The sequence below is a fragment of the Thermobia domestica genome, chromosome 13, assembly GCF_964235325.1.
Source record: "Thermobia domestica chromosome 13, izTheDome1.hap1.1, whole genome shotgun sequence".
NCBI lineage: Eukaryota > Metazoa > Arthropoda > Insecta > Zygentoma > Lepismatidae > Thermobia > Thermobia domestica.
This window is the reverse complement of record NC_137466.1, coordinates 138498084-138524240: the sequence shown is the minus strand read 5'-3', so window position 1 is coordinate 138524240 and position 26157 is coordinate 138498084. Positions and strand designations below refer to the sequence as shown.

The window sequence follows — 26157 nt, the reverse complement described above, 5'->3', positions numbered from 1 at the left end:
TTCTCGATTATTTTTTATAGCGACTTTTCACCCAAAATTCGAGTCGCCACCTCTCGTTTCGCAAACTTATTGTCAACATTTTGGCAACACTGGTTGCGGGGAGAGCTACAATGGAAATGAAAATGAAATGAAATCTTTGAGTTTTATGTCTCACGGTTATGTCGGTTAGGCTAAAGGAGACGGTGATGATGAGCAATGAATGAAATGGTGGAATGAAGAAAGTGGGAGGAAACGGGAAAATCCCGAGGAAACCCACGCACGCAGTGTTTGTTCACCACAAAGTTCATTTGGCGGGAGCTGGGATCGAACCCGGGACCCCAAGCACCAGAGGTGAACGCTCTACCATTGAGCCACCGCGGCCCTAAGAGATTGAGAGTCATAAACTTAGTCACTTTCAATTTTGTAATATATATATATATATATACTGTATATATATATTACAGTATATATTACTGTATATATATATTACATCACTGACTGATAACTAAAATGCTTGGATTGTATATATAAAAGTCACCCCCTGCCCGTAAAAAGCTCCATTCAAACTCGGAATCGAACAATTGCATCTGTAAAGCAGTGCTGAGTTGATTTTAACGTTCCTTTCAGCAGCAAGGCTGTATGAGACATGGACTTACAGATTAACGTGAAATCCGAACCACATAAGCTCCGGCCGGGAATCGAACCCGGGTGTCCCACGCCAAAGGCGTGTACACTAACCACTTAGCCACGAGGGAACCCATCTGGGTAATAGTTAAGAACAGGTACTTCTCATCTCCCGTGCACGAGGATACATTTTATTGTTGCACTACCTAAACACCCTAAGTACAAGGGCAAGAACTCAGTCTATTACCTGCTTTTTAACATCCTAGATCAGCGTTTCCTAACCTTTTTCAACTTGCGGCACACTACGGATGTAACTTGAATTCTCGCGGCGCACTCATAGATATTATTATTTGTAAATATAAAACTAGTATTTTTTCTGCGATTATTGATCTCCTTCTCACAGAGAAGAAAGCTCAATCACTGTTTTTTTCCCCGTGGTAAATTATTATGCTTATTTTTCATTCTAATTTAAAAATATAAAACAATTGCAATGAAATATTGGACTCAGGTTTTTAAAACTAAGCTTTCTTGTTCGAAAACTGTATCCAACCTTTCACTAAGAAGTAAGATCACTAAATAACGAACGAACAAACAAATCTTTTTTACTTTTAAAATACAAATGTATTTAATTTGTCGAAAGGATTGAATGTTATTTTAAATTTTCAAGTTACAAAATAGTCTGCAACAATAAAGAAGCAATAATAGTTACAACAATGATAACCAATATATATTTTCAACATTAAAAATGTACAGAAAAGTAACACGGTATGAAACTTAAAGTTGTAGATTCATAGTAGAGGTTCATAGTAATGTGAAATAAAAATATACATTTTTCCTTCGTCTTGCAATTTGATTGCTATAGAATTAATAATTTGCTTCGACTTCCTCGCGGCACACTAGCGGCCCATTCACGGCACACCAGTGTGCCGCGGCGCACCGGTTGGGAAACGCTGTCCTAGATAGTCAATGAATAATTCCTGAAAGTATGGCGTTTCTCGTCCTTCCCTAAATGGGAAGTACGGCTCCTTAACTATAACCCTCATCTGTAAGGCAGTGTAAGCAACAAAAAATTAAAAAAAAAAAAAACGCACACTGGATGTTTGCGCAACTGAGGATCAAAACATCCTCAATGGAGTATGAGAAATCGTAAACGTCAATCAAAGTGTGTTTTTGCTTATTCATTACTTCGTTAATAGTTAATTCCTTCTAGAAATAGTGAAACAATACTATGAAGAAACACTAATTAAACTAATAACTATTACGTTGTGTTTCTTACCATACCGTTTTTACCAGCCATAGAATTTGAACCTAGTACTATACTGCATTAGTCACGCCGGAACGAAGGGTGAAATTCAAACGCCTGGCACTCGTAGGTGTTGAAGCTGTGTTGTAGTTACGCGGCCTGCGTTGGTACTCCTCAACATAAATACGTCACTGCCCAAAACCAGGAAACATCACAGACAGAAGACAGGGGCACAATCAGTGCCTGACACTTCACGAACTCAAACCCGCCAAGACTCAACTCAACATGACCTTCAATTACGTTCTACAGTAGAAACCAAACCAATGCTAAGGCACAAACTTACCAACTTCCTATATGAAAACACAAGAAAAAAAAAATTCAAACTTTTTGGTTCCAAAGTGATGCCATAACAATAATACTAAAAAGGTTTTAATTCTCAGTAACCCAAACATTAATTAACTAGGGAACATAACAAGCAAAAATAAATAAATAGAAATCAAATCAAATTAAATTTAAAAAATAAAAACCTGACAAGTAAGCTCTCCCTGACTACTTTTTTTTTTAAATTTCAGTGAGGCTGTAAAATATATCAATATCTTCGTCAAATATATATATTTCAATGTAAACAAGTTCTTTAAACAAAAGAAAGCTCTGTAGTAGAGCGCTTACCTCTGACCTGTTAGGTCCCTGGTTCGATTCCTGCTCCCGACAAATAGCCTTTTGGTGAACACTGTAGGTGTGGTTATTCTTAAGACTTTCCAGTTTCCTTACATTTTCTTGATTCCACCATTATCATGTATCTCATCGTCACCTTCTCACTTACGTTTATGTACAATCATGGGGCGTTAAACTAAAAGTAAAAAAAAAAAAAAAAAAATGCAAATATCCTAATAAAAATGAGTTTTCTAGACTACACAAGTGGCCCCGCGTAGCGTAGTTGCTAACGCTCTCGCCTTCGGTGCGAACGGTCCCGGGTTCGATCCCGTTGGGGATCGATTTCCTCAGTCGAAAAAGTATCAAAAGATTTTAAGTCCAGCCATCCTGAATGAGATTTCCTTGGGTTTTCCTCATTCACAGCAGGAAAATGCCGGAGTGGTACCTAACATATAGGTCCCAGGCCGTTTTCTTCCTTCCCCAATCCTTTCTTCCCTTCCTTTACCCGGATAGTGTGCTCATCGAGGGACGTCATCCCTCATATGTGACGGGCTAACAAGGCCATTGATGCCGAAAGCCCAGAGACCTAAAGCCTAAATCTTCACTACACAAGGGAATTTTCGCGCTGAAAACGGTTTCTTAGCAATTATGTTAAGCAGTCCTGTAGTAACTCTGCACCACGTAATAAATCATCACATATAAAACGGAATGAATAAACACATAACATTCATTTTGCTACCTTGTAACGTAAAATGTTTCAAAACATTAATATTCAAAGATTTCTCAAAATTCAGATTCACCCATTCCATTCTCCTCAATCATTAACGAGTTGTAGTCATAAACTATATTACTTACTTAGTACTATACTAAAGCAAGTTACACTAAAAGAATATATAATTAATGGAATATTTAACTAAAGTAATAGTTAACTAGTGCACTTACCCAGGTTTTTGTTTCCTTCCTCTCTCCTTTTCCGATTGTAACAACCTCGTTTCGCAAGCAAAAGACGGTAGTTCAATGACGTCAGCCATGGCGAAAGAAAGAGTGTCTATAGGCGGTCTGGATCTCACGTACAGATGGACGTATATAACGTATAACTGAAGTACTTAACATACGTATATGTATGTAAAATACAGAAGATTGTTAGATGTCAGACATTCTGCAGCGAAATGATGTAATATCTAAGCGGGTAAAAGGCAGTACCTGTGTAGTATATGGATAAAGTACGCTCCGTACAGATTTCCTTAGTAAACATAACGAATCCTTGTATTTGTACAATATACCGCTGTCCGGATAATGGATTTTTCTCAGTGTGAGAGAACTCTTGAGGAAATAATGTTTTTCTTTTTTCCCTCAAGAACTGATCGGAAGTTATTTTAATTTGATATGGAAATTGAATCAGAGCCATTGAAATGTAAGTCAGAGCATGTATGTTTTCTCCCCTTTCCCTTTCATCCCTTTTGTCCCTCCCTGGTTCGATCCCCGACCAAGTAAATTTTTGGTGAACAACATTGTATCCGCGGGTTTTCTCGGCGTACTCCCGTTTACTCCCACATTCTTATTCCACCAATTATTCCATCATCATTCACTTGCCTTAATCATCCTTCTCCCTTAGCCTAACGGGCACAATCATAAGACGTTAAACTGGAAGATTTCATTTAATTTCATTTTCCTTTAGTCCCTGTTCTGTCATATGTAAAGTTCTCCTTTGTGCATAGTACCATGCCATGAGGGCATATAGGGAGTGTGGAGTTAATTCTCCAAACTTTCTTGATCTCAGTCGTAGATGAATGTGGTGTTGTTGACACCACGCTTCGGTCGCATCCTCCCCCCCCCCTTCCTCCCAGGTACGCATTGAATCTGAGGTTGGTAATGTCCCAGAGCCGGACGGCATCTTATATACAAAATCAAATATCGTAAGGTAACCAAGAACAACAGATATTTGACACATGCATTTAGACCAATCCCCTTTAAAATCGGACAATTCATTCGAAAGTTATCGTAGCTTTTACACGCCTACGCTCAAAGTAAGAACAAATACTTGAATTCGGGAAAATTCCCCTTGTCGTATGTCAACCAAAACAATAGGTGTCTGGTGAAAGCAAACGAGAGCATTTTAAGATCACTTCCATCAAAATCGGACAATCCGTTAGAAAGTTATCGTCGGATGCCACATACAGACAGACAGACAGGACGGCCTGTAATAGAGAAAATTCTCAAGGTTTGTTTCACGACAATCTCAAATACTCGAAGGCATTTGAGCGCCCCGGATGGTAAATTTTCTAAACGGAAGTTTGATAAGTCTTCAGCCTTATCGAATTTTCTTACCTCTACCTATATCAGTAGCTGTCTCAATACAGAACTTTAAATTAAACCCTCGAAATCATCTGCCTGCCCCGTTATTGGTGCAATCGGCAAAGTGACTATTAGTAGACTAATGGAGTCTTGGATTCCAATTCCATTTGGGTGAAGCATGTTTTCTCTTCCTCTTTCTCTCTTCTGACAGACTGCTTAAACCTTGTACGGATCTGTGGGGAAAAAACTTTTCCTTCACTTTATTGCTAAGGAGAGAAGTTTTAAAATGAACACCCTGCATATATGTAATACATATTATATACAACTATGATAACGTCGAATACATTGTTTCTTCCGAACACTCCGATAATCCCGAACTTTTCAAAATATTCAAGCGACTCGACTAGTGCGATTATATTGATATATTTCTGTATTTGCTGCTTTTAAACAATTCGAGACTCTCGAACAGTTCAAGTGTCTCGAAGTTGTCTAATGTTTCTTACATTTCGAGTGCCTCGAACATTTCGGGAGTCCCGAACATTTCGAGAGTCTCGATCATTTCAAGAGTCTCGATCATTTCGGGAGTCCCGATCATTTCGAGAGTCTCGAACATTTCGGGAGTCTCGAAAGTTCGATAATTCGATAAAATTAAAATTCTTTATCGATGAAACGGTTTTGAAATTTTATCGAATTGTTATCGATTACTCGATTATCGGAACAGCCCTAGTTGGAGACCTGAGTTAGATTTCCGGTAGAAGCTCACGTGATTCGAATCCCACGTTAAGCTGGAAGTCCATGTCACATGTAACCTCGCTGCTGAAACGGACGCTAAACTCAAAAACCAAATCGATTTATTATGTAATACTAAATAGCCAAGTCAAATATGAGGCCCTAGGCGCCAGGGTATTCAGCGCGGGCGCTAATTCGGGCCTGACTACTATCATCGGCAGTATTGTGCGCCATATGGGTAGTCAGTGTAATATTCTTATCAGTTTCCTTTAGTTACACGGTATTAAGAAACTAATGAAATTTGCTACCAGATAGAGGAAGTACACTTGAAACTGGTGAAACAAATTTCAATGTTTCAGAATGTAAAAAAAAAAAAAAAAAAAAAAAGAGCCAGTTTTGAGAAGCCTCAGACAACTAACAGCAGAGATATATTATCTTGTAAACTATTTGTCCTTGCCTTGTGAGTTCTAAGACCTTTAGGCAACTTTGGCCTAATGGATGATGAAATGAAATGAAATCTTTGAGTTTTACGTCCCACGATTATGCCGGTTAGACTAAAGGAGACGGTGATGATGAGTAATGAATGAAATGGTGGAATGAAGAAAGTGAGAGGAAACGGGAGAACCCCGAGGAAACCCACGCACACGGTGTTTGTCCACCACAAAGTTCACTTAGCAGGGGCTGGGATCGAACCGTGACATTTCTTGTCTTGTGTGTTCTGGGTAATACTTGTAACTTAGTTGTATCTTGACTAGCATGGTGCAGCCTGCTACATTTTACTTTCGTTCCCATGGTATGCTGCTATATTCGTTACGAGACAAGACGAGACAAACGAGACGAGACGAGACAGAACCTCTCGAGACGAGACACGAGACGGGACGTGCACATTTTTCCGAGACGAGACATGCTTTGCACAAGACGAGACTTCAGGCAACACTAGGACTACGGCAACACTAGAAGTGGCAACACTAGGAGTTACGGGGCATCAAAATCTGAATATCCTAAAAATTATATCATGGAATTATGTACGTTTAAAGTATATATCTCGAAAACCGTTCAAACAATCGAAACAAAAGTTGCATCTGTATAATGAGAACAAAATGCCATATCGAAAACCAAAAACAGTGTTGCCATAGGTGAAGCAGTGTCGCCAAAGTCAGCACAAAAATATCTTGTTTGAAGTAGTACCATATACAAGTGTACGCAGATTTAAAATGCACTGTTATCACTAAACATAACAGTGAAGTGTAGTGGTACTGTTGCACACTGTTGGAGCTACGTGTGCTGAAAATGTTCAATGGAGAAGTCTGATATGTGGCGACAGATGATAATAGGCAGGGACGTAGTGTCCATTAAGGCTATAAGGCTTGGCCTATCCATTTATTTATACATCAGCCTGAAATGTTGCTTTTGGATATTGATACAATTAATTTTATTAAAATGGATTTATTTTATAATACGCTGTTTAAACATCAAGCGAGTTGAAGCGAAGCTTCTGCAAGAACGCATTGAAGGCTATCGGCGGCTAGCCTTCCGCTTCTCTCATGGAATTAGGAGAATGGGGCGGTGCCAATTGCTTTCCCGCCACCCTCAGCAGACGAAAACTTCTTGAGCTATACACAAATTCAACATGATGCAACGAAAGGGGACGAATGTTGACGAAGGCTAGCCTTTCGGGTGTTTGGGGAAACAAAAGCGACAGGATGCGGTCTTGGAAGAAAGTATAGAACAGAGACTATGAAAAATTTAGAAGCTCACATTCAGTAACGAGTTTTGACCAAGAAAAAAAGAGAGAGAGAGAGAGAGAGAGAGCCAGAGGGAATAAAAATGTTATGTTATTATGAATAGTATTAATTCATCAGGGACCTTATTGCGTACTGGTTTGCGTTATCACAGCGTAAAATTGACATTTTCGTTTTCAATAATTGACATAGCAGTTATGTTGTATTTTTTGCGTTGCGTTGCTATTCGCAAGTTTTTCGAAGATCGATACTGAAGACCTCAGATGATTTATAGTTTCTCATTTTCATACTTTCAATCTAAAAATAGCTTTTTCTGTAAAAATCATCAATTGACTGTGAGCTACTGCTCCATTGTTTTCCATTAGTATGCTGATATGTGTTGTTGTGGGTGAAGTGCTTAATTTTGTCTATGATTTGGGGAAGTTACACTTAAGATCGTCCTATAACATTAGCTATCCGTTTTTATTTGTTTCTTCGAAACAGTAATACAGTGTATGTGTGATATGCAAGTATTGCATATGTAAGGAAACCGTATGTGTAAGGGAAATATGAAGCAGAACCATTCATACTTTTTCTTGCATTGTATGAAAAATATATTGCATGAATTAGCATTTTTCTATCAAGCATTACAGCGTAGTCAGAACACTAAGACGTGATCGTTTAAATAAGAGCGGGGTATTTTTTTTTTGGGGGGGGTAACTTAAATTCACTTTACACTCATATATACATACAACAAAATTTGCAAGTTTTAGGGGATTGGGCCCCCCTAGCCACCCTCTAGCTACGAATCTAATTTCAGCCTATCCATTTCAAAACTTCACGCTACGTTACTGATAATAGGGTCTAAAGGAATGCATTAGAAAAAAGTGAGAGTTTGGCATTATGTTTCCGTGGCCCCGGTGAATAAACAGATAGGTAATTCGCGAAAACAAAATGATACACGCGAGGAAAGAAACACATATTTTCTAATTCTGTAAATTGGTTCTCCAGATTATTTTTTCAATATTTGGAAGAGTACTTTCTTTGTTTATGTCTTTCGTGTTAAGTGACATTTTTTTTTTACTTCCTCTCCTACATATCATATGATTATGTTTGTACACTGTAATATTACCATATGAAAATCTAATTATTTTATTACTATCTCATTTTGTTTTTAGTCGGCCCGGATAACCGTGTGGTCTAGAAGGCTAGGCCACCGACATATTAAGGATAGCGGGTTTCAATTCCACCTCAGACATGTTTTTGTTGTACTCTTCACCTTAGATTTCATTGTTATATTTCTCTTTCATAGTGATTCGGATCCCACTTTACACTATAGGTCCCGTCCTATATAGCTTCGGAGCTGACACAGAACGTAAAAATGGCATCACTCAATTTCGTATTTCAAATGCATCAACATTTTGTGACACTACTGACATTTTGTTATGTTAATACTCTCGGTGTTATGCATTTGAACTAAATTCATACTATGAGACCCAAATTCCTTTATTCCATGTGTTGCCACATATCAGACTTCTCCATTGTACATTTTCAGCACACGTAGCTCCAACAGTGTGCAACACTGTACCAGTACACTTCATTATTATGTTTAGTAATTCAGTATTATGTTTAGTAATAATAATGCATTTTTAATCTGCGTACACTTGTATATGGTGCTACTTCAAACAAAATATTTTAATGCTGAGTTGGCAACACTGATTCAGCTATGGCAACACTGTTTGTGGTTTTCGATAGGGCATTTCGTTCTCATTATACAGATGCAACTTTTGTTTCGATTGCTTTAACTTTTTTTCAAGATATTTACTTTAAACGTACGTAATTCCATGATATAATTTTTTGGATATTCAAATGTTGAAGCCCCGTAGCTCCTACCCTTTTCTGGTCCATAGTACTATAAATTTTGCTCATTTTATTTCTCATGATGCTCTATCAGATGTGCTATGTGGCAATCAGATTTGAGCGACAACTTGTGGGACCTACCCGTGTAAGTATGTAACGCCAGGTAGTTAGAAATGGGAGAGGATGGAAGTTAATTATGGAGTTATTAATATATTCTGATTCTTTACGCGATAGTTATGTTTAGAAATACCCTGAAAATACAATAAAGAGAAATTTTGAGTTTCACAACATAACATTTCTTTTAATGACTGCTCCATTTATAAGGACTCCAAATATATAAGATAAGTACTTATATGAACTGAAGATAAGTACTTTGTTTCAAGTTGTAATGTATACGGTACCATTATATCAAAATCTACGTTTAAATTTTGCTCTACTTAACTAAAATTCAAAAATTTGTTGAGAATGTCGTCACAGTTCTAAGATAGGGAGTTAGAATCCTACAAGCTCCCTGGTTATATGATTGTATTCTCATTCAAGAATATTTTCCACAGTGGAAAAACTATTTTCGTTAATAAATACTTAAAACTGCATTTCCAAGAGAAGCAAATTTCTAAATTTCCCAGGGGAGATTGCGGAACCCTAAGACTGCCACCAAAACTCCCGAATATGCACTGTGAATTAGAGCACTTCCACTGATTTTCAAAACCCGGCATTCCTGCCAGTAAAGAACTATGTAAAACACAAACAACTGACTTTTGTGATTAAAGAAATTAAATTTACCTGATACCAACCGTGGTTTGCAACATTGTCACAACTCCAGACACAAACATGATTGTTGAAATTAAGTATCCACGTGCAGGGTCATCCTCTAATATACACATCGAAGGACTCAGAATAAAAGGAACAGAAATGAGCCCGCTCACCATTGTTAAATAATGCTACAATACAAAAAAGGAACATTGATTAATACTAGTCATTATTATATTTTAACATTATATGATAGTATTATAGCAGGTGTGTGCATGCGATTATGACATAAGCCTATGTTTAATATAGGAACATTTCGTGACGTATCGTGCTTATTGTTGAAGTTCTTTGCGTCGGATGTGCATTGTGTGGACGGTAATTTGACACGAAATAGTAATTTTATGCCTTAATGATTGCAAGCAAGAATGAGCAGAAGGATGCTATATCATAAGTATTTGTTCTCTCAAGTTATCCAGCACTAGCATTGAAAATAAAGCTACATTGAATACTTTAGTTGTTACAAGGATAATGACTTCTAAACACGTTAAGACTTTTTTACACTGTTTTTTGACACGGTCGTATTTGTCATAGTATATTGTGACGTAGATTGCATCAAACTAAAAATTGAGCATTTACAGAGGCTGAGTTGCTAGGCATATCCTCCCAAAATTTCTTCAAAGAAAACAAACGAAAAGCACTTTTTCAGTATCACTTTTGAATTCAAATATCAACTGTCATCACAATCATTCTCACTAAAATAGAGTTGAGTTGATTTTGAGTTTAACGTCCCGTTGAGCAGCGAGACTATTTGAGACGGGGACCTACTAATTAACATGGAATCCGAACCACATGAGCTACCGCCGGGAATCGAACCCGGGTCTCCCACGCCACAGGCGCGTACGCTAACCGCTTAGCCACGAAGAAGCCCTCTCCTTAACATAGAATTATTCGAGTGCTGGCTACCACTTAACATAAACTCTGGTAAAGACAGGATCACTGAAATATTTCCATGTATGGAATATGAATAGGCACCGTTAGTCACTGTTATCGTTATGATATTAACGGGTTGCTTCCATTAACGAACTCGGCCAAGATTATCCCTCTACCTATTACAAAAAACAAGATTAAAAAATTCGCTTTTATAGCCTACGAGACATGACATACTGTGGTCATCAAACCAGAGGCTCGATCATTATCAACTACTAGCAGCGTTCACCCCGCTTCGCTGCGGTCACCCCGGAACGCAATAAACTTTGTTACTTAGATAATTTTTACTTTTTCGCTTTCAAGTGATATGATAAAAACCATAGAAGATTGCACTAAGGTTAACATTATATCGCCTGTCATTTATGTTAACCCGCCCCGCTTCGCTGCGGTCACCCCAACCCGCCCCGCTTCGCTGCGGTCATCCCGGAACGCAATAAACTTTGTTACTTAGATAATTTTTACTTTTTCGCTTTCAAGTGATTTATAGCGCCTGTCAGTTATGTTAACCCGCCGAGTCACAGGGTCATGCGGGTTGCATATAAATACGTTTATTTTTATACCTATGATGAACTAATAACAAAGGATTTGTACGTATGGACACCTGAATGGTCAATTATCTCAAGACACTGGTAATTGAAAATTAAAGTGATATGATAAAAACCATCTAGGGTCCACATCCTAACAACCCCCCAAAAATGAAAGAAATCGGTTCAGCCGTATTAGCGTGATGAGCGGACAAAGGATTTTTTGTACGTATTGACACCTGATTGGTCAATTATCTCAAGACACTGGTAATTGAAAATTAAAGTGATATGATAAAAACCATCTAGGGTCCAAATCCTAACAACCCCCCAAAAATGAAAGAAATCGGTTCAGCCGTATTAGCGTGATGAGCGGACAAAGGATTTTGTGCGTTCTCTTTTATATATATAGACTAGCAGCGTTCACCCCGCTTCGCTGCGGTCACCCCGGAACGCAATAAACTTTGTTACTTAGATAATTTTTACTTTTTCGCTTTCAAGTGATATGATAAAAACCATAGAAGATTGCACTAATGTTAACATTATATCGCCTGTCATTTATGTTAACCCGCCCCGCTTCGCTGCGGTCACCCCAACCCGCCCCGCTTCGCTGCGGTCATCCCGGAACGCAATAAACTTTGTTACTTAGATAATTTTTACTTTTTCGCTTTCAAGTGATTTATAGCGCCTGTCAGTTATGTTAACCCGCCGAGTCACAGGGTCATGCGGGTTGCATATAAATACGTTTATTTTTATACCTATGATGAACTAATAACAAAGGATTTGTACGTATGGACACCTGAATGGTCAATTATCTCAAGACACTGGTAATTGAAAATTAAAGTGATATGATAAAAACCATCTAGGGTCCACATCCTAACAACCCCCCAAAAATGAAAGAAATCGGTTCAGCCGTATTAGCGTGATGAGCGGACAAAGGATTTTTTGTACGTATTGACACCTGATTGGTCAATTATCTCAAGACACTGGTAATTGAAAATTAAAGTGATATGATAAAAACCATCTAGGGTCCAAATCCTAACAACCCCCCAAAAATGAAAGAAATCGGTTCAGCCGTATTAGCGTGATGAGCGGACAAAGGATTTTGTGCGTTCTCTTTTATATACTTAGATTTTATTGAAACACATTGGTTCGTTTAGCCTGGATTTCGTAATGAGGGGGGGGGGATAACATGAAATACTGAAGGCCCGGGAGCTCGATCAATCTAATTACTTCACTGGCAACATATATTGGTTTGTTAGAAGAATAAAATGAGAATATGTTAGTAAGTATTTTAATTAACTATGAAGAAATATCGAGTAAAATAACAAAAAAAAAAAAAAAAAAAAAACGTATTAAAATATTTTACAATATTTATGTCCTTCCTCTCTTCATCCAAATATAAGAATTTTTCTTTTATTATGACTTCAACTATTACAGGGTGTTTCAAAACAATACCGACAACGTTTGGGAGGTGATTCCTGATATCAAGATGAGACAAAAAGTATAGACCAACCTGGGAGGTGCACAAAGGCTTCCTTTCGGAGTTATAGGTTCCCGAAAACATGAAAAACTGAACGTTTAAGACCCATAGCTCCAAAAGTATGGGACCTATGTGCCCTATGCAAATTTCCATGATTCAGAATCCTGCGGTACCTCCGCAACAATTTTTATAGATGTAGTTGGTGAGTACTTCAAATTATATGCCCGTAACCAGACCCCTCTATAAAAATTGTTGTGGAAGTACCTCAGGATTCTGAAACATGCATTTTTGGATAGGGCACATAATAGTTTCTAAGTGAAGTCTTGACCCGACTATGGTAGGTCCTTTAATTGTGAGGCTATGGATCTTTAAAGATAATTCTTTCATGTTTTCGCAGCCTATAAGTCCGAAAGGAAGCGTTTGTGCACCCAGATAGGTCTATACTTTTTGTCTTATCCTAGTGTCAGGAATCACCTCCCAAACATTGTCGATATTGTTTTGAAACACCCGGTATAAAAAGTACATATTCACTATTATAAAAAGTACATGCTCAATAATATCATGTAAAATATTTTTCAATATCTGCATTCCTTTCTCTGTTGAATCAAGTGTTAACAGAACTTTCTTTCCTCATAAATTTTGGTTTTTATTATTCCGTCAACTACTGTCTGTTCCAAATGACAGGATAAAGGAGCAGTTAAAAATTGTTTTTGAAATAACATCTTTGATACTGCAAGGATGCGATAACAAAATATTATTATAAAAAAATGTCCACGCTGTTACACAACGGCACTTATGCTTTCGGAAGCTTGAAATCTCCCAGACTAGTAGCAGAAATTCTGAGAATTCCGTAAGTTTTCTAGAAATTTCAAATTCCCTGACTCTGCCAGGATATCTCGCTCACCTCACCACCATACATTGCAAGTTATACAAATCTCCTAATCGGAAAGAGTAACCAAAAGCTTCCTGTAGTTTTTTTGTTTTTATTTTTAACGCTGATCCTTTTTTTCTCATTTTATTTTGTTTCATCCATCCTTAATTTTTTTCATTTCTGGTCTCGAAGGAGGGATCCGGACCCCCCGGACCCCCCCCCCTTGGCTACGTGCCTGCTATGTGGGATATGGAATATAGCCTAGATAGCAACCGTTAAAGTCGCTATTACTCGTTAAGATATTAACGAATTGATTCCGTTAAAGAAGACAACCGAAATATTCATTTTAGTTATGTATTGCAAATAAATAAATAAGTAAATAATCCATATCCGTTTAAGAGTTATATAAAGTGGTGAAATCTTGAAATAATTACTGAGTAAAGCTAGGTTGCCACGCTGCAAAAATCTTGTAGGCAGGGTTGCCAACTGACACACAATCATAGTCATACGTCTTGCAAATAAAATCAGAAAAATAAACACACTGCTGAAGAAGACCGCACTTATTTAATATAAAAAACACCTTTACACGTGACGTTTCGATCTTCTAGCCAAGATCCTCATCAGACGTACACGGTCCTCATGAGTGTACGTCTGATGAGGATCTTGGCTAGAAGATCGAAACGTCACGTGTAAATGTGTTTTTTTATGTTAAATAAGTGCAGTCTTGTTCAGCAGTGTGTTTATTTTTCAGGGTTGCCAACTTTCCTTTAAAAAATCGGGACGGAACTGTCAGTGTTGGAGCCCCCCTCTCTTGGAGACCCGTACGGAGAGTCGCTGAAAACTGTAAATAATCATCAGTAACACAAACCTGATGAATGCGGTACCTTATTATTATTTTTTAAAATTTTCCCACCCACTGCTCATCACTAGGTATAAGCAATATATGCAACAAATTCAAACCAAAACAACTGCAATTTATTTAATATAAACAAAGTTTAGAGAGAAAACTATATAGATTTTTTTTAATCACAAATGAGTCCATAACATTGTTAATGAATCACTGACAGTAAGTATTACTAAAACCAAGTCTTATTTTTTTTTGGCTATCATTATACAAAGTCTTTAGTCCAGTCAAATTTTAATTAACTTTGAAACTCGATAAATTGGGACAATATGCGTCCCGACGAGTATCCGGTCGGGACACGGGACAAATAAGCCGGAAATCGGTACAGTCCCGCAGAATCGGGACGGTTGGCAACCCTGCTTGTAGCTCTCATTAAAATATCTTGCAACCCCATCTTTCTGTTTACTGTTTACCTTAACTTTTAAACTAATAGATACGAAACACTGAAATTTCTTACCATGCAAATTTTTACATGGGCACATGGGCGCATCTCCTGCATGCAATATAGGAGATCAACAGTGTTTCCAACTCCACATGAAATTGTATTGTTCCAAATAGCACTGTCAGGATCAGGCTATTACATATTATGTGTCTTGATATGTCCTTGACTGTGTTATGAATACATAAATACTTACGTACGAACATACCAAACACAATACTCTTCCTTTTGCTTCGCCATAATATGGTAAGAAATGGCTTATGATTTCGTAATGTTTCAGTAATATATTAAATTTCATGCATCATTCTGCCAAAAAATGTTGTTCAACTGTAAAATGAAAGGTTAAAGGAGACGGTGATGATGAGAAATGAAGAAAATGAGAGGAAACGGGAGAACCCCGAGAAAACCCACGAGCACGGTGTTTGTCCACCACAAAGTCCACACTGCGTGAGCTGCGATCAAACCAGAAACCCCAAGCACCGGAAGTGAATGCTCTACCACTGAGCCACCGCACTCCCTTTTGCTCAACTGTGTCTAATTTAGTGATAGTTAATACGATAATTACATGAATAGTAATATTTTATTGAAAATTTTCTATTTTAAGGAAGACAATAAGAATATTACCTGAAATCCTAATAATATACAAAGCGTCCATGGCGGTGTGTCTTCAACTCTGTAATGAACAAGAGGTTCGGGTTCATGTAGCTTCTCCTCTCTATCTTTAGGTTCTTCTACAGGTACAGCAGCGCCGATATTTGTAATATTAATGTTTTCAATTGCCTACGGATTGAAAGTATAAATATTATTAGTTCTTTAAAGTGTAAGAAATATCCGGGAAAGTTCACCATGTAAATAAAACTGGATACACGGTATCAATTTCTAAAATTTATCTCCTAGCAGTGGCGTATTTACGATTTTGTTTCGGGGAGGGCTTTGCTAACTTTCGGGGGGGGCTTTGCCTGAAAATGTGAAAATTCAGCAAGATATTTCATATACTTTACTATAGTGATTAAGATTTCGGGGGGGGGGGCTTAAGCCCGGAAGCCCCCCCCCTAAATACGCCACTGTCTCCTAGTATATATATAATATCAACGCTTTCAAAGAAATTGATTATGAGTATTGCCACTTGAAGCTACAACTCATATGATTGAAAAGAATGGGGACGATGACGGTAATGTTGCTGCTAGCAAAGCAGATATCTCAAAATATAATGAAAGTCAAGACCACAGATCTGCTGTTGCAAATAATTACTAGGAAATACAATGCTTTCTCTGTAATAAATACTTCCTCAGCCAGAGAGATTTAGCCATTCATAGTACAAAGAGTCACCATGACGTTTCCAGGAGAAAACCATCGTCCGTTAAACTGAAACAAACTGCTGTCGACCATAGATGTTCATTTTACTTCGACCTCACTCACCCTCGCCCTCACAGTAGCAGTTGGTCCTCGCCCTCGTTCACCCTCGCCCTCGCGAATGGAATTGTCCATCGCCCTCGCGCGCCCTCACCCTCGCTGTCGAAACTTGTCCTCGCCCTCGCGCACCCTCGCCCTCGCCGTCGAAGCTTGTCCTCGCCCTCGCGCACCCTCGCCCTCGCGACCAAAACTTGTCCTCGCCCTCGCGCACCCTCGCCCTCTTCGTCGAAGCTTTTCCTCGCCCTCGCGCACCCTTACCCTCGCCATCGAAGCTTTTCCTTGCCCTCGCGCACCCTCGCCCTCGCCATCGTGGCTTGTCCTCGCCCTCGCGCACCCTCGCCCTCGCGATAGGAGTTGTCCATTATCCTCGCTCGCCCTCGCCTTCGTGCTCAAAACTTTTCCTCGCCCTCGCGCACCCTCGCCCTCATATCATTGAGGGCGAGGGTAATTGAGGGTGAGAAGGCCTCGAGAGGGCCTCCTTCGTGAGGATCAGAGCATCAATTATTCAACCTATTTGTTGAATTATTTCCTTATCGTCAGTGGCGGATCCAGGGGGGGCGATCGGGGCGATCGCTCCCCCCCCAGAAGAGGAAACTTCTTAATTTTATATATACAAATAAAACGCATTCCAGAGTTTGGAGCTCTTAAAAGTAGCTCTAAGTAGCAGTATTACAACCCACCAGGAGTCCGTCCTAGATCCGCCCTTGCTTAACATACGTCCTAAAGAAAGGAAACTAAACATATCATCGTATAACTTACTGTGGAACACCTAAAATGGAACAACTGTTACAATGGAGATCTCGGTCGATAGTGGCGTTTACATCATTTATCAACAGTATCCAATGCCTTTACTTCAAAATGTTCCTTGAAGTACGATGCAAGCATAAGTATTCAGACACACAAGGGCGGCTCTCATGAGGGTGAGGGTGAAATCAAGGTTTGATGAGTGGCGGTAGAATAACTGCCGCGGACTATCTGTCAGAATTTGACAGTCAACACGTTAAACCTATAGGTCCACTTCTTATATAGCCTTGCCGACGAAAGAGGACGCTAAACGGCAATCAGTCAACAGTTGCAAATTTCGGCTGCATAAACAACTTATGTCTTGTGGAACTTATTAAATTTATTTTTTTAAAGCAGCTCTTTTAAAGTATTAACGTGTCAGATATTTCTATTTAAGGACAAGAAAAAACATATTATTTATTTTGTAACTAAATGATAGCTCTACCCACGTAGATTATAAAAGCAGAAACAATGAAAATCGATACAATAGTGACTGACATTATTTTAACGAATATCGATTCAGATAATAGTTTGGGCTGTCACAAAACTATGAAAAGTTAAAAATTCCGATTAATTGTAACAACTTCATCAGTGGAGGACATTGGAGGAGGATGTATGCTATTAATCGGCCCATTTCATGGGCATCCAAACTCACGAGCCCAACGCTCGCTAACTCGGCATTCGCGCTCAACCGTTCTCGGGTTCAATAATTAAGCGCTACCCCGAGCGCCAATGAAATAAGTCAGCGCGAGTCCAACTGAGGGAAGTGAGCCCGAGCACGATTCCAAAAGGAATAAATGAGCGAGAGCCCAGTTGAAAAAATGAGCCCGAGTCCGAGAGAGTCCAGAGCAAAATGGCCATCTATGAACCAAAGTCATTCCATCAAGTCTTTCTCCATCTGATCTACTGCATTCTGATGGTTCTCTCATTGATTGTGTTTGTTCAGATATCAGCGCTCTTGTCATTTACTGCTGAATGACGTGAGTGTCTGTCTGTCTGTCTACCAACACTCTTTAAACATGACAGTGTAGTAGACACTTCTTATCTAAAACGTCTCTAACACAGGGAGGGCAACAATGAGGCACACTTATTTCTTAATGTAGCGCTATTTCTACCCGGAAGCTTTCATGGGAAAAATCAAATATTATTCTTATTTGCATTATTATTTTTAATAATTATGTACGTACACACGAGAAATTGTCTACTGCAATTAATCTACGGGACATGGCAGATGATATTTTAAATTTTGGTAACACTTGGTATTTTGGTATTTTAAATTTTGGTAGTAACACTTGGCCCTCACCCTCGTTCACCCTCGCCCTCTTCGTCGAAGCTTGTCCTCGCCCTCGCGCACCCTCACCCTCGCCATCGAAGCTTGTCCTCGCCCTCGCGCACCCTCGCCCTAAAGGCCAAAACTTGTCCTCGCCCTCGCGCACCCTCACCCTCCCCATCGAAGCTTGTCCTCGCCCTCGCGCACCCTCGCCCTCGCGGGCAAAACTTGTCCTCGCCCTCGCGCACCCTCGCCTTCGCGTCACTGTGGGCGAGGGAACTTGAGGGTGAGGATGCCCTCGAGAGGGCCACCCTCGCGAGGGTGAACATCTCTGCTGTCGACTACTCATAATTTTAATGACATCAATTCCAAAGAATCACAGAATAAAATATGTGACCTGCTGGTACATTTAAAAGCCAAAATTCCAATCCTCCGTCGAGTTCCGAGAGAAGCAAGATTGTCGGTGTCAGATTACTTATATGAACTGATTCTAATGACTTGGATTCCTGGATAGATCTTTTGCTCTTTCCCTACGGAGTTCTGTGTGTCCCTCCACATTCCGAAAAAGTTACCAATCTTCAACATGGGTTAAGCAGAGTTAGAAATTGGTCAGAATACCACAGAGAAGCTCTATTAGACCTTCAAACTAAAACATATAAACCTCGCCAATTACCAAGAAATAAATCTTTCAACTTCAAGGGTATTGAGCACAAATTGTCGGATGGAGATATTCGTGGAGCAGTGAGGCTATTAACTTCGGAAGACGTTATTTCAATCCCAGATTCATCAGTGCTGGAAGCTCTTAGAGAGAAGCATCCTGATCACTCACATTCATTAGCTATTCCCGGAGCCCCCAGAGACCAATACTCCAGTAACCAGAGTCTAGACTAATGAATTTATTAAGGCATTAAAATCTTTCCCGTCATGATCAGCTGGAGGAATAAATAATCTCAGGCCATCGATATTAAAAGATCTCACATTCTTAGTCAGAATTGTGAATCAAAGAATCGTCTAGTCAACTGTACATGTGATTTATTACACCTAATAATATCTGGAAATGTACAAATCTTTCTAAGACCTATTTTCTTCGGCGCATCTTCGATAGCACTTAGAAAGAAAAGTGGAGGGATACGCCCAGTAGCGATTGGAAACGTTTGGAGAAGTTTGTCAGCTAAGATAATTTGTTTCCAAATGCGCGATTCATTAATAGATATGCTGGCGTATGCATACCTTCTGGAGCTGAAGCTACCGTACATACCGCTAGAATGTTTTACTCCTTTCCACACACACAAGTGAAAGCGTTTTTGAAAATCGATTTTCGAAATGCTTTCAATGAAATCAATCGAGATTCCATGCTAGTCGCAGTAAAAAGTTATTTTCCGAAGTTCTATCCTTATGTTTTTCAATGCTATTCTGAACCTAGCAACCTTTTTGTAGGAGACAATATGTGCTGAACTTCTTCTAATGCTGAACGCAGCTCTATCGTCAGAAGCCAGTAGGAAAATATTGTTAGAGAAGATTTCGAAATTAGAGTTCTTCTTGTACGCTTATCAAACTTATCAGCTCATTCAGCATTTTATCTATTGCGAGCCTCATTTTCAATATCAATATTTCAATATTTCCTCTCATGTTCTCTATCCTGGCGTGAAATGGATTTGCTTGAGAAATTTGACGATACTATAAAAGCAGGATTGGAATCTATCCTCAACTGCAATGAATCATGGTTACAATCATCATTACCAATCAGAAATGGAGATCTCGGAATCCATCGGGCCACAGATGTTGCTAAACCATCATTTCTTGCTTCTTTCTATGGTTCAAGTCAATTAACAGGTAGTCTGCTGCAGCGAGAGGTCGAATTGGACACCGATTCAGATGTACATGATTACATCGTCAATTGCTCTACTTTAGTAAGGTCTGCTCTTCCGACAAGGAGAAGCGAAATCTTCAATTAGCCTCGGACGAACCCTCGAACGAAAACATCATGTTTCCTCACTATTACTTTCAACTGATAAGATCGAAGACAAGGACGGATTCCTCGCTGTTTCGTCCTCGGAAAACGGTACATGGCTTCTGCTGTACCGTCATCTTCTGTTGGTCTACATCTAAGCGATGAAAGTTTCCGTATAGCTACAGCTCTGCGGTTAGGAGCAGATATTTGCGAACCACATCGTTGTCGTGCTTGCGATGCTCTCGTCGATAAACATGGCTTATCATGCAAGAACAGCACAGGTAGACAATCAAAGCGTTCAAGCGTGAACGATATCAATTTGAGAGCTCTCACATCTGCAGGTGTCCCATCAGTACGAAAACCAAACGGATGCAGTCGTTCAGATGGAAAAGGACCAGATGGAATGACATTAGTGTCTTACAAGAAAGGGAAAGCTCTAGTTTGGGACTTTACCTGCACCGATGCTTATGCTCCCTCCAATCTTCCACACTCGTCAGCACGCGCAGGTTTCGTAGCTGCTCGTAAGGAGACCGAGAAAAGGAATAAATGTATTAAACTCGTTGATAAATATTGGTTTGTTCCAATTGCCATAGAGTCAAGTGGTACTTGGGGTCAAGAAGGAACTAATTTTATCAATGGAAACGACCATCGTATAACACTTATATCGGGAGATAAACGATCTACATCATTCCTGATTCAACGGATCAGTATTGCCATACAACGGGGGAATGTTTCAGCCATTTTGGGTATGTTATCCACCGGTAAAGAATTAGAGATCTTTCTCATATAAGAAACCAAATAATTATTCAGAAGAATTTCAATTTTTAAACTTATTATATTATTGTTTAGTGTAAATGCATGGATTTAAATGGTTGTTTCATTTAAAAGTCGGAATGATTGAGAGGCAAACCACTCATGTCATGGTTCATTTTTGTTTCAGACTATGAGTTGTAATGAACACTTTTGTTTCAGATCTCAAAGAAAAATCAAATACCTGATAACAAGTAGTATTTCTTTTACTACTAACTAGTACTTGATCGATTCCTATAGTTCGGATTCCACATTAAGCCCTGCCACACATTGACAAAAGGAAAGGATAGCCGAACCGAATAGCATAATACTATGAATAATCTATAATAACAAAACATCGTACTGGATATTCGCTCGAATATATAGCAGAAAAACAGACTCTTCAATGTTGTCATTGAGTTGAGGCGTCATTTAGGGGAGGCAGGAGGGGCAATTGCCCCCCCCCCGCAAGAGTTTGAGGACTGCATGTACTTTAATCAATTGTCTACTAATATTCTAGTGCCAAACGTGAAAGTCTTATGTCGGTGGTGCTCTTGTCCCCCCTGAAGCGAAGTCTGAAATGATGCCCCTATCATTGAGAAACACAGTCGATACACTCAGGCACCTCTTTCCGCACCTTCTCTCTTTGCTTCGACTTAATTGGCCTTCCTCTGGTTAACATACGGCCAGCTTGAGCTCTAGATCTGTATCTCAAATAACTTTCAGTATTTCTTTCAGGCATACATCTAGGAGTAAACCCCCTGATTTGGCTAACCGTCCCACCAGAAGTTAAGATAAATTCCGATTACGGTATATGCTACTTTTGTGCAAAGTAGTCTTTTAGCAAATGTTGTTGCAGTACAACCTCCTCACGTTTTGATTTTGATTCTTATCTCCCTAGAGTCGTCATTTGGGGCTCCATGGGGCAGGGGCTTAATGTACCTCCTGATTTTAATATTTGTATACACTACAAGCAATAGGATAATAATATACCAATGAAAAACGTGAAAATATGCTTACATCGGAGGGTCTTGCCCTCCAAGTTAAATTTGAAATGAAGTTGCTTCGTTCATCCAGTCAAAAGTTTCTGGAAGGAAGCCCGTTTAACCACATAAATCGAACATTGCTCATAAAAATGTTCTGACGTCATAGTGCATAATTATGACTGCTGGACTATAGACCAATGACTTGCGAAAATACATCATAGGTTATAGAGTAATTTATTTTGTACTTCAATTCCGCAACTTTAATTCATTTTCAAGGGTACGATAATATGCGCCTCTCCACAAGGAAAAAGAAATCCATTTAGATAGAAGTCATGTAACATTTTGATCATGTCTTTTTTTAAGAGGTGAACAAAGTGATTTGAAGGCGTGAATACGAAGAAAATAAAAGCAAATAGAATTCCAGTCCTTTCAAAAGCTGTCCATGACCTTCCAGTGTAGATCCGGCATTTTGTCATCTTATTCCATTCTTTTTTTCGACTACAGTTTCTGAGTATTTTTTTTTTCCTATCCTTCCTTCCTGAAATGATGTTGATAGTGTTATCAAGGACACTCATTAAGTTTCCAAACAGAATACATATATTAATTCACATATAACTCAAATACTAAACTTTAAATTAAGATTAAATCAGAATTACAGAACCGAAACACAATACTTCTTTGTGGTGATTCATTTCCGTTACATAATGTGTTAAATGATTTCCACTTGGAGGATCTCTTCACACCTTCTGGCACTCTTGCTTAAAACTGTAATGAAAGTCCGAAGTAAACAATTCTCTAGAAATATGTGTGTTTAATGTTTCTATTGTGTTTAAGTTATTTTTTTTTCTTTTCATTTTTTTTTTTTACTACTTTAACCTTGAAGGCAACTGAATATGTACAGTATTACTCACAGGAAAGGGAAGTACTTCTTTTCCTGTTTATGTGTATGTGGGGCCTATGTATGTAGTATGTATGTATGTATGTATGTATGTATGTATGTCTGTATGTATGTGTGTGTGTGTGTGTGTGTGTGTGTCCGTTGAGGAAACATGCTTTAGTTTCCTGCCCTTTTAATCTCCTTCTGTCACACAATGTTGGATCAACACCGAAAATTCTATGCTCTCACTAGGATTTGAACACAGGAGCAAGAGCGAACCATTCATATACAGTATTTACTTTAAAAAATAAAATATATTTAAAATAACAAATTAAAAATGATTAACTTAAAACAAATAAGTAAAATATTGTCTCAATTTCTAGATCCATCTAGGAAAATAAAAAGATTTTTAATTTGTAAAGAGTCTGGTTTACCAAAAGTCTACCATGTTCGTCCGGGAAACCAAAAAATCTCAAGGGCTACTTGAGCAATCATCACAAAATTTGATTAAAATGTAGAGAATCAAACGCTAGAAACCAAATTCGATTTTGGACCCAATACTTAAAGCAGAAATGGTAGAAATCAACCACTTCCGGTTTCAACGTTGATCGTTGTAGAGCAAAAGCGGCAATAGACAGAGAGATGGAGCTTTCTACAATCAATTAAGCGTCCAAAGAATACATTATAATTCCATCCTTAATGTTCTACTAAAACCGGAAGTGCTTCAAATCCACTACAACTTCAGGTTTCAGTGTTGATCTACACATAGCAAAAACGATAAAAGATAGCAAGAAACTACTTTCTGCAATCAATTTAACAGTCTAAGAATAGGTACCATCATCTCTCTTAATCCTCCTCAAAACGGAATTGTAAGAAATAAAGTATTTCCGGATCACCGTACAATAAAAACCGTAACAGATACCAAGAAGCTGTTTTCTGTGACCTATTAAGCATCTTAAGAATATATTCTATCTCTACTCTAATCTCTCTACTAAAACAGAAAGTGGCAGAAATCAATTATTACCGGTTTTAAGGTTGATCGCTACAGAGCGTAAATGGTAATGAATAGCAGGAATTGGCTTACAGCAACCAATTAAACGTCCGAAGAATATATTCCATCTACATTCTAATCTTTGTATTAAAACCGAAAAAGGTATAAGAAATAAACCATTTCGGTTTTAACTTTGAATGGCATAGAATAAAAGCCGTAATAATTAGCAATAAAGAGTCCAATCGAATTTTTCTAAACCCGGAAGAGGCGTAAATCAGCCACTTCCGGTTTTAATGTTAATCGTTATAGTGTGGAACCAGTAACAGATAGGGAAAAGTGTTTTTTTTTTTTTTTTTTTTTTAACCGATTAAGAGTCCCAAGAATGTATTCCATCTGCACACTAATCTCCCTACTAAAACTAGAAGTGACAGAAATGAACCACCTCCAGTTTTATCATTGATGACAATAGAATAAAATTGTAATAGCTGCCGAGAAGGGGTTTCTGTAATCAATTAGCGTTCTAAAAAAATATTCCAATTCCATTCTAACCTTTCTAATAAATCCGGAAGTAGCATTAATCAACCACTTCTGGTTGTAACTTTGATCTTTATAGAGTGGAAACGGTAACAGACGGAGCTTTTCTGCAATTAAGCGTTTAATATCTTTATTAAAACGAAAGTGGCAGAAATAAACTACTTCTGGTTTTAACGTTGATGGTTATAGAATAAAAATGGTAACAGATAGATAGAAACTGTTTGCCGCAATCGATTAAACGTTTCAAAAATTCATAAGAGGCTCTATCACTGCGAAATTAAAATACCGCTAATTTTACAGTAATTACGTGATATCTTCCAATAGATTAAAGATAGTTGAAAAGTGGAACAAGAACTCCCTACACAATGTTATTTTGCAAGAGTTAACGTTATCACGAGTCACCTAGTAGCTTTCCGTTTACAGTTATTTAGAAACGCGAAAATAAATGCCGATTTTCTAAATGGTTGGAAATCGAAAGCAGATAAGTGAGTCGTGATAACGGTATCTCACGTAAAATAATATTGTCTAGGGAGGTCTTGTTCCACTTTTCGATTATCTTTAATCTATTGGAAGATATCACGCAATTACTGTAAAATTAGCGGTATTTTAATTTCGCAGTGATAGGGCCACTTAAGGCTGTACTAATAGAGGAAATGAAATCCAGTGGGACCTCTGGTTTCAACATCTATCTACATAGATCAAACACGATTTTAACGTTGATCATTATAGATTGAAAACGGTACCAGATAGTGTGAGTCAGTCTTTTGCAACTTATTAAACATCCCAAGAATATAGGCCATGTTCACACTGTAATCTCTCTATTGAAACCGGAGTTGATATAAATATACCACTGCTTCTGGTTTCAATAATAATTTTAAAAATACCACACCACAAAAGCCAAACTCCTTCACTTGGTGTACAAGTGACATTGTTATTGGTTTAATTTACAGATTATTTTCTAATATTACGTGGAATACATCTGTTTTCTTCTTTTTGTCTTTTGTTTTATTTGCTATCAAGGAAGTCATCTGTAACAATTCTTCACGTTATTTTGTTTATTATGCTAAAATCGTTCTCTGCAGTAGAGTGTCTGTTCTAATTTCATCGAATAAATAAAATTGTGTTCCTTCAGACATATATTAATGAATACGGCACTGAAAAGTATGCAAGAAGTAAAAAAGGTAGTGTTATTATTTGTAGGGTCATAAAACATAGTACGATGTGAAACACTTTATAAATGTTTTGAGAAGCAGCAGTAAGAAAAGATATAGACGACAAAACAGTCTTTAAGGATTTTGCTTTGAGAAGTTGCATAATTATCTCTGGTGATAATGCAGCTGCAAAAGTCTGAAGAAATATTTTAACAGTTGCACGTTCGCATTTATAATAATATTTTCTGCTGATAAATAACGTGCTTTCATTAAAAAAAAAAAAAAAAAAAAAAACTGCCAATAAACATTTTTGTTAGGTTAGTAATAAATCAAAAGCACTAGACACGTTTAC

The 26157-nt window shown here is 38.2% G+C and overlaps 1 protein-coding gene across 1 annotated transcript in view; it reads right to left on the bottom strand.

Moving 5' to 3' along the window:
- The window catches only part of LOC145668573 (solute carrier family 23 member 1-like), a 109359-nt gene that overhangs the window by 60093 nt on the left and 23109 nt on the right, over positions 1-26157 (bottom strand). The window contains exons 2-3 of the mRNA XM_081736574.1: positions 15685-15840; positions 9889-10046 (exon numbers count right to left, since the gene is read on the bottom strand). Coding sequence (XP_081592700.1) covers positions 9889-10046; positions 15685-15840 — 314 coding nt within the window. The remainder of the gene's footprint in view (positions 1-9888; positions 10047-15684; positions 15841-26157) is intronic.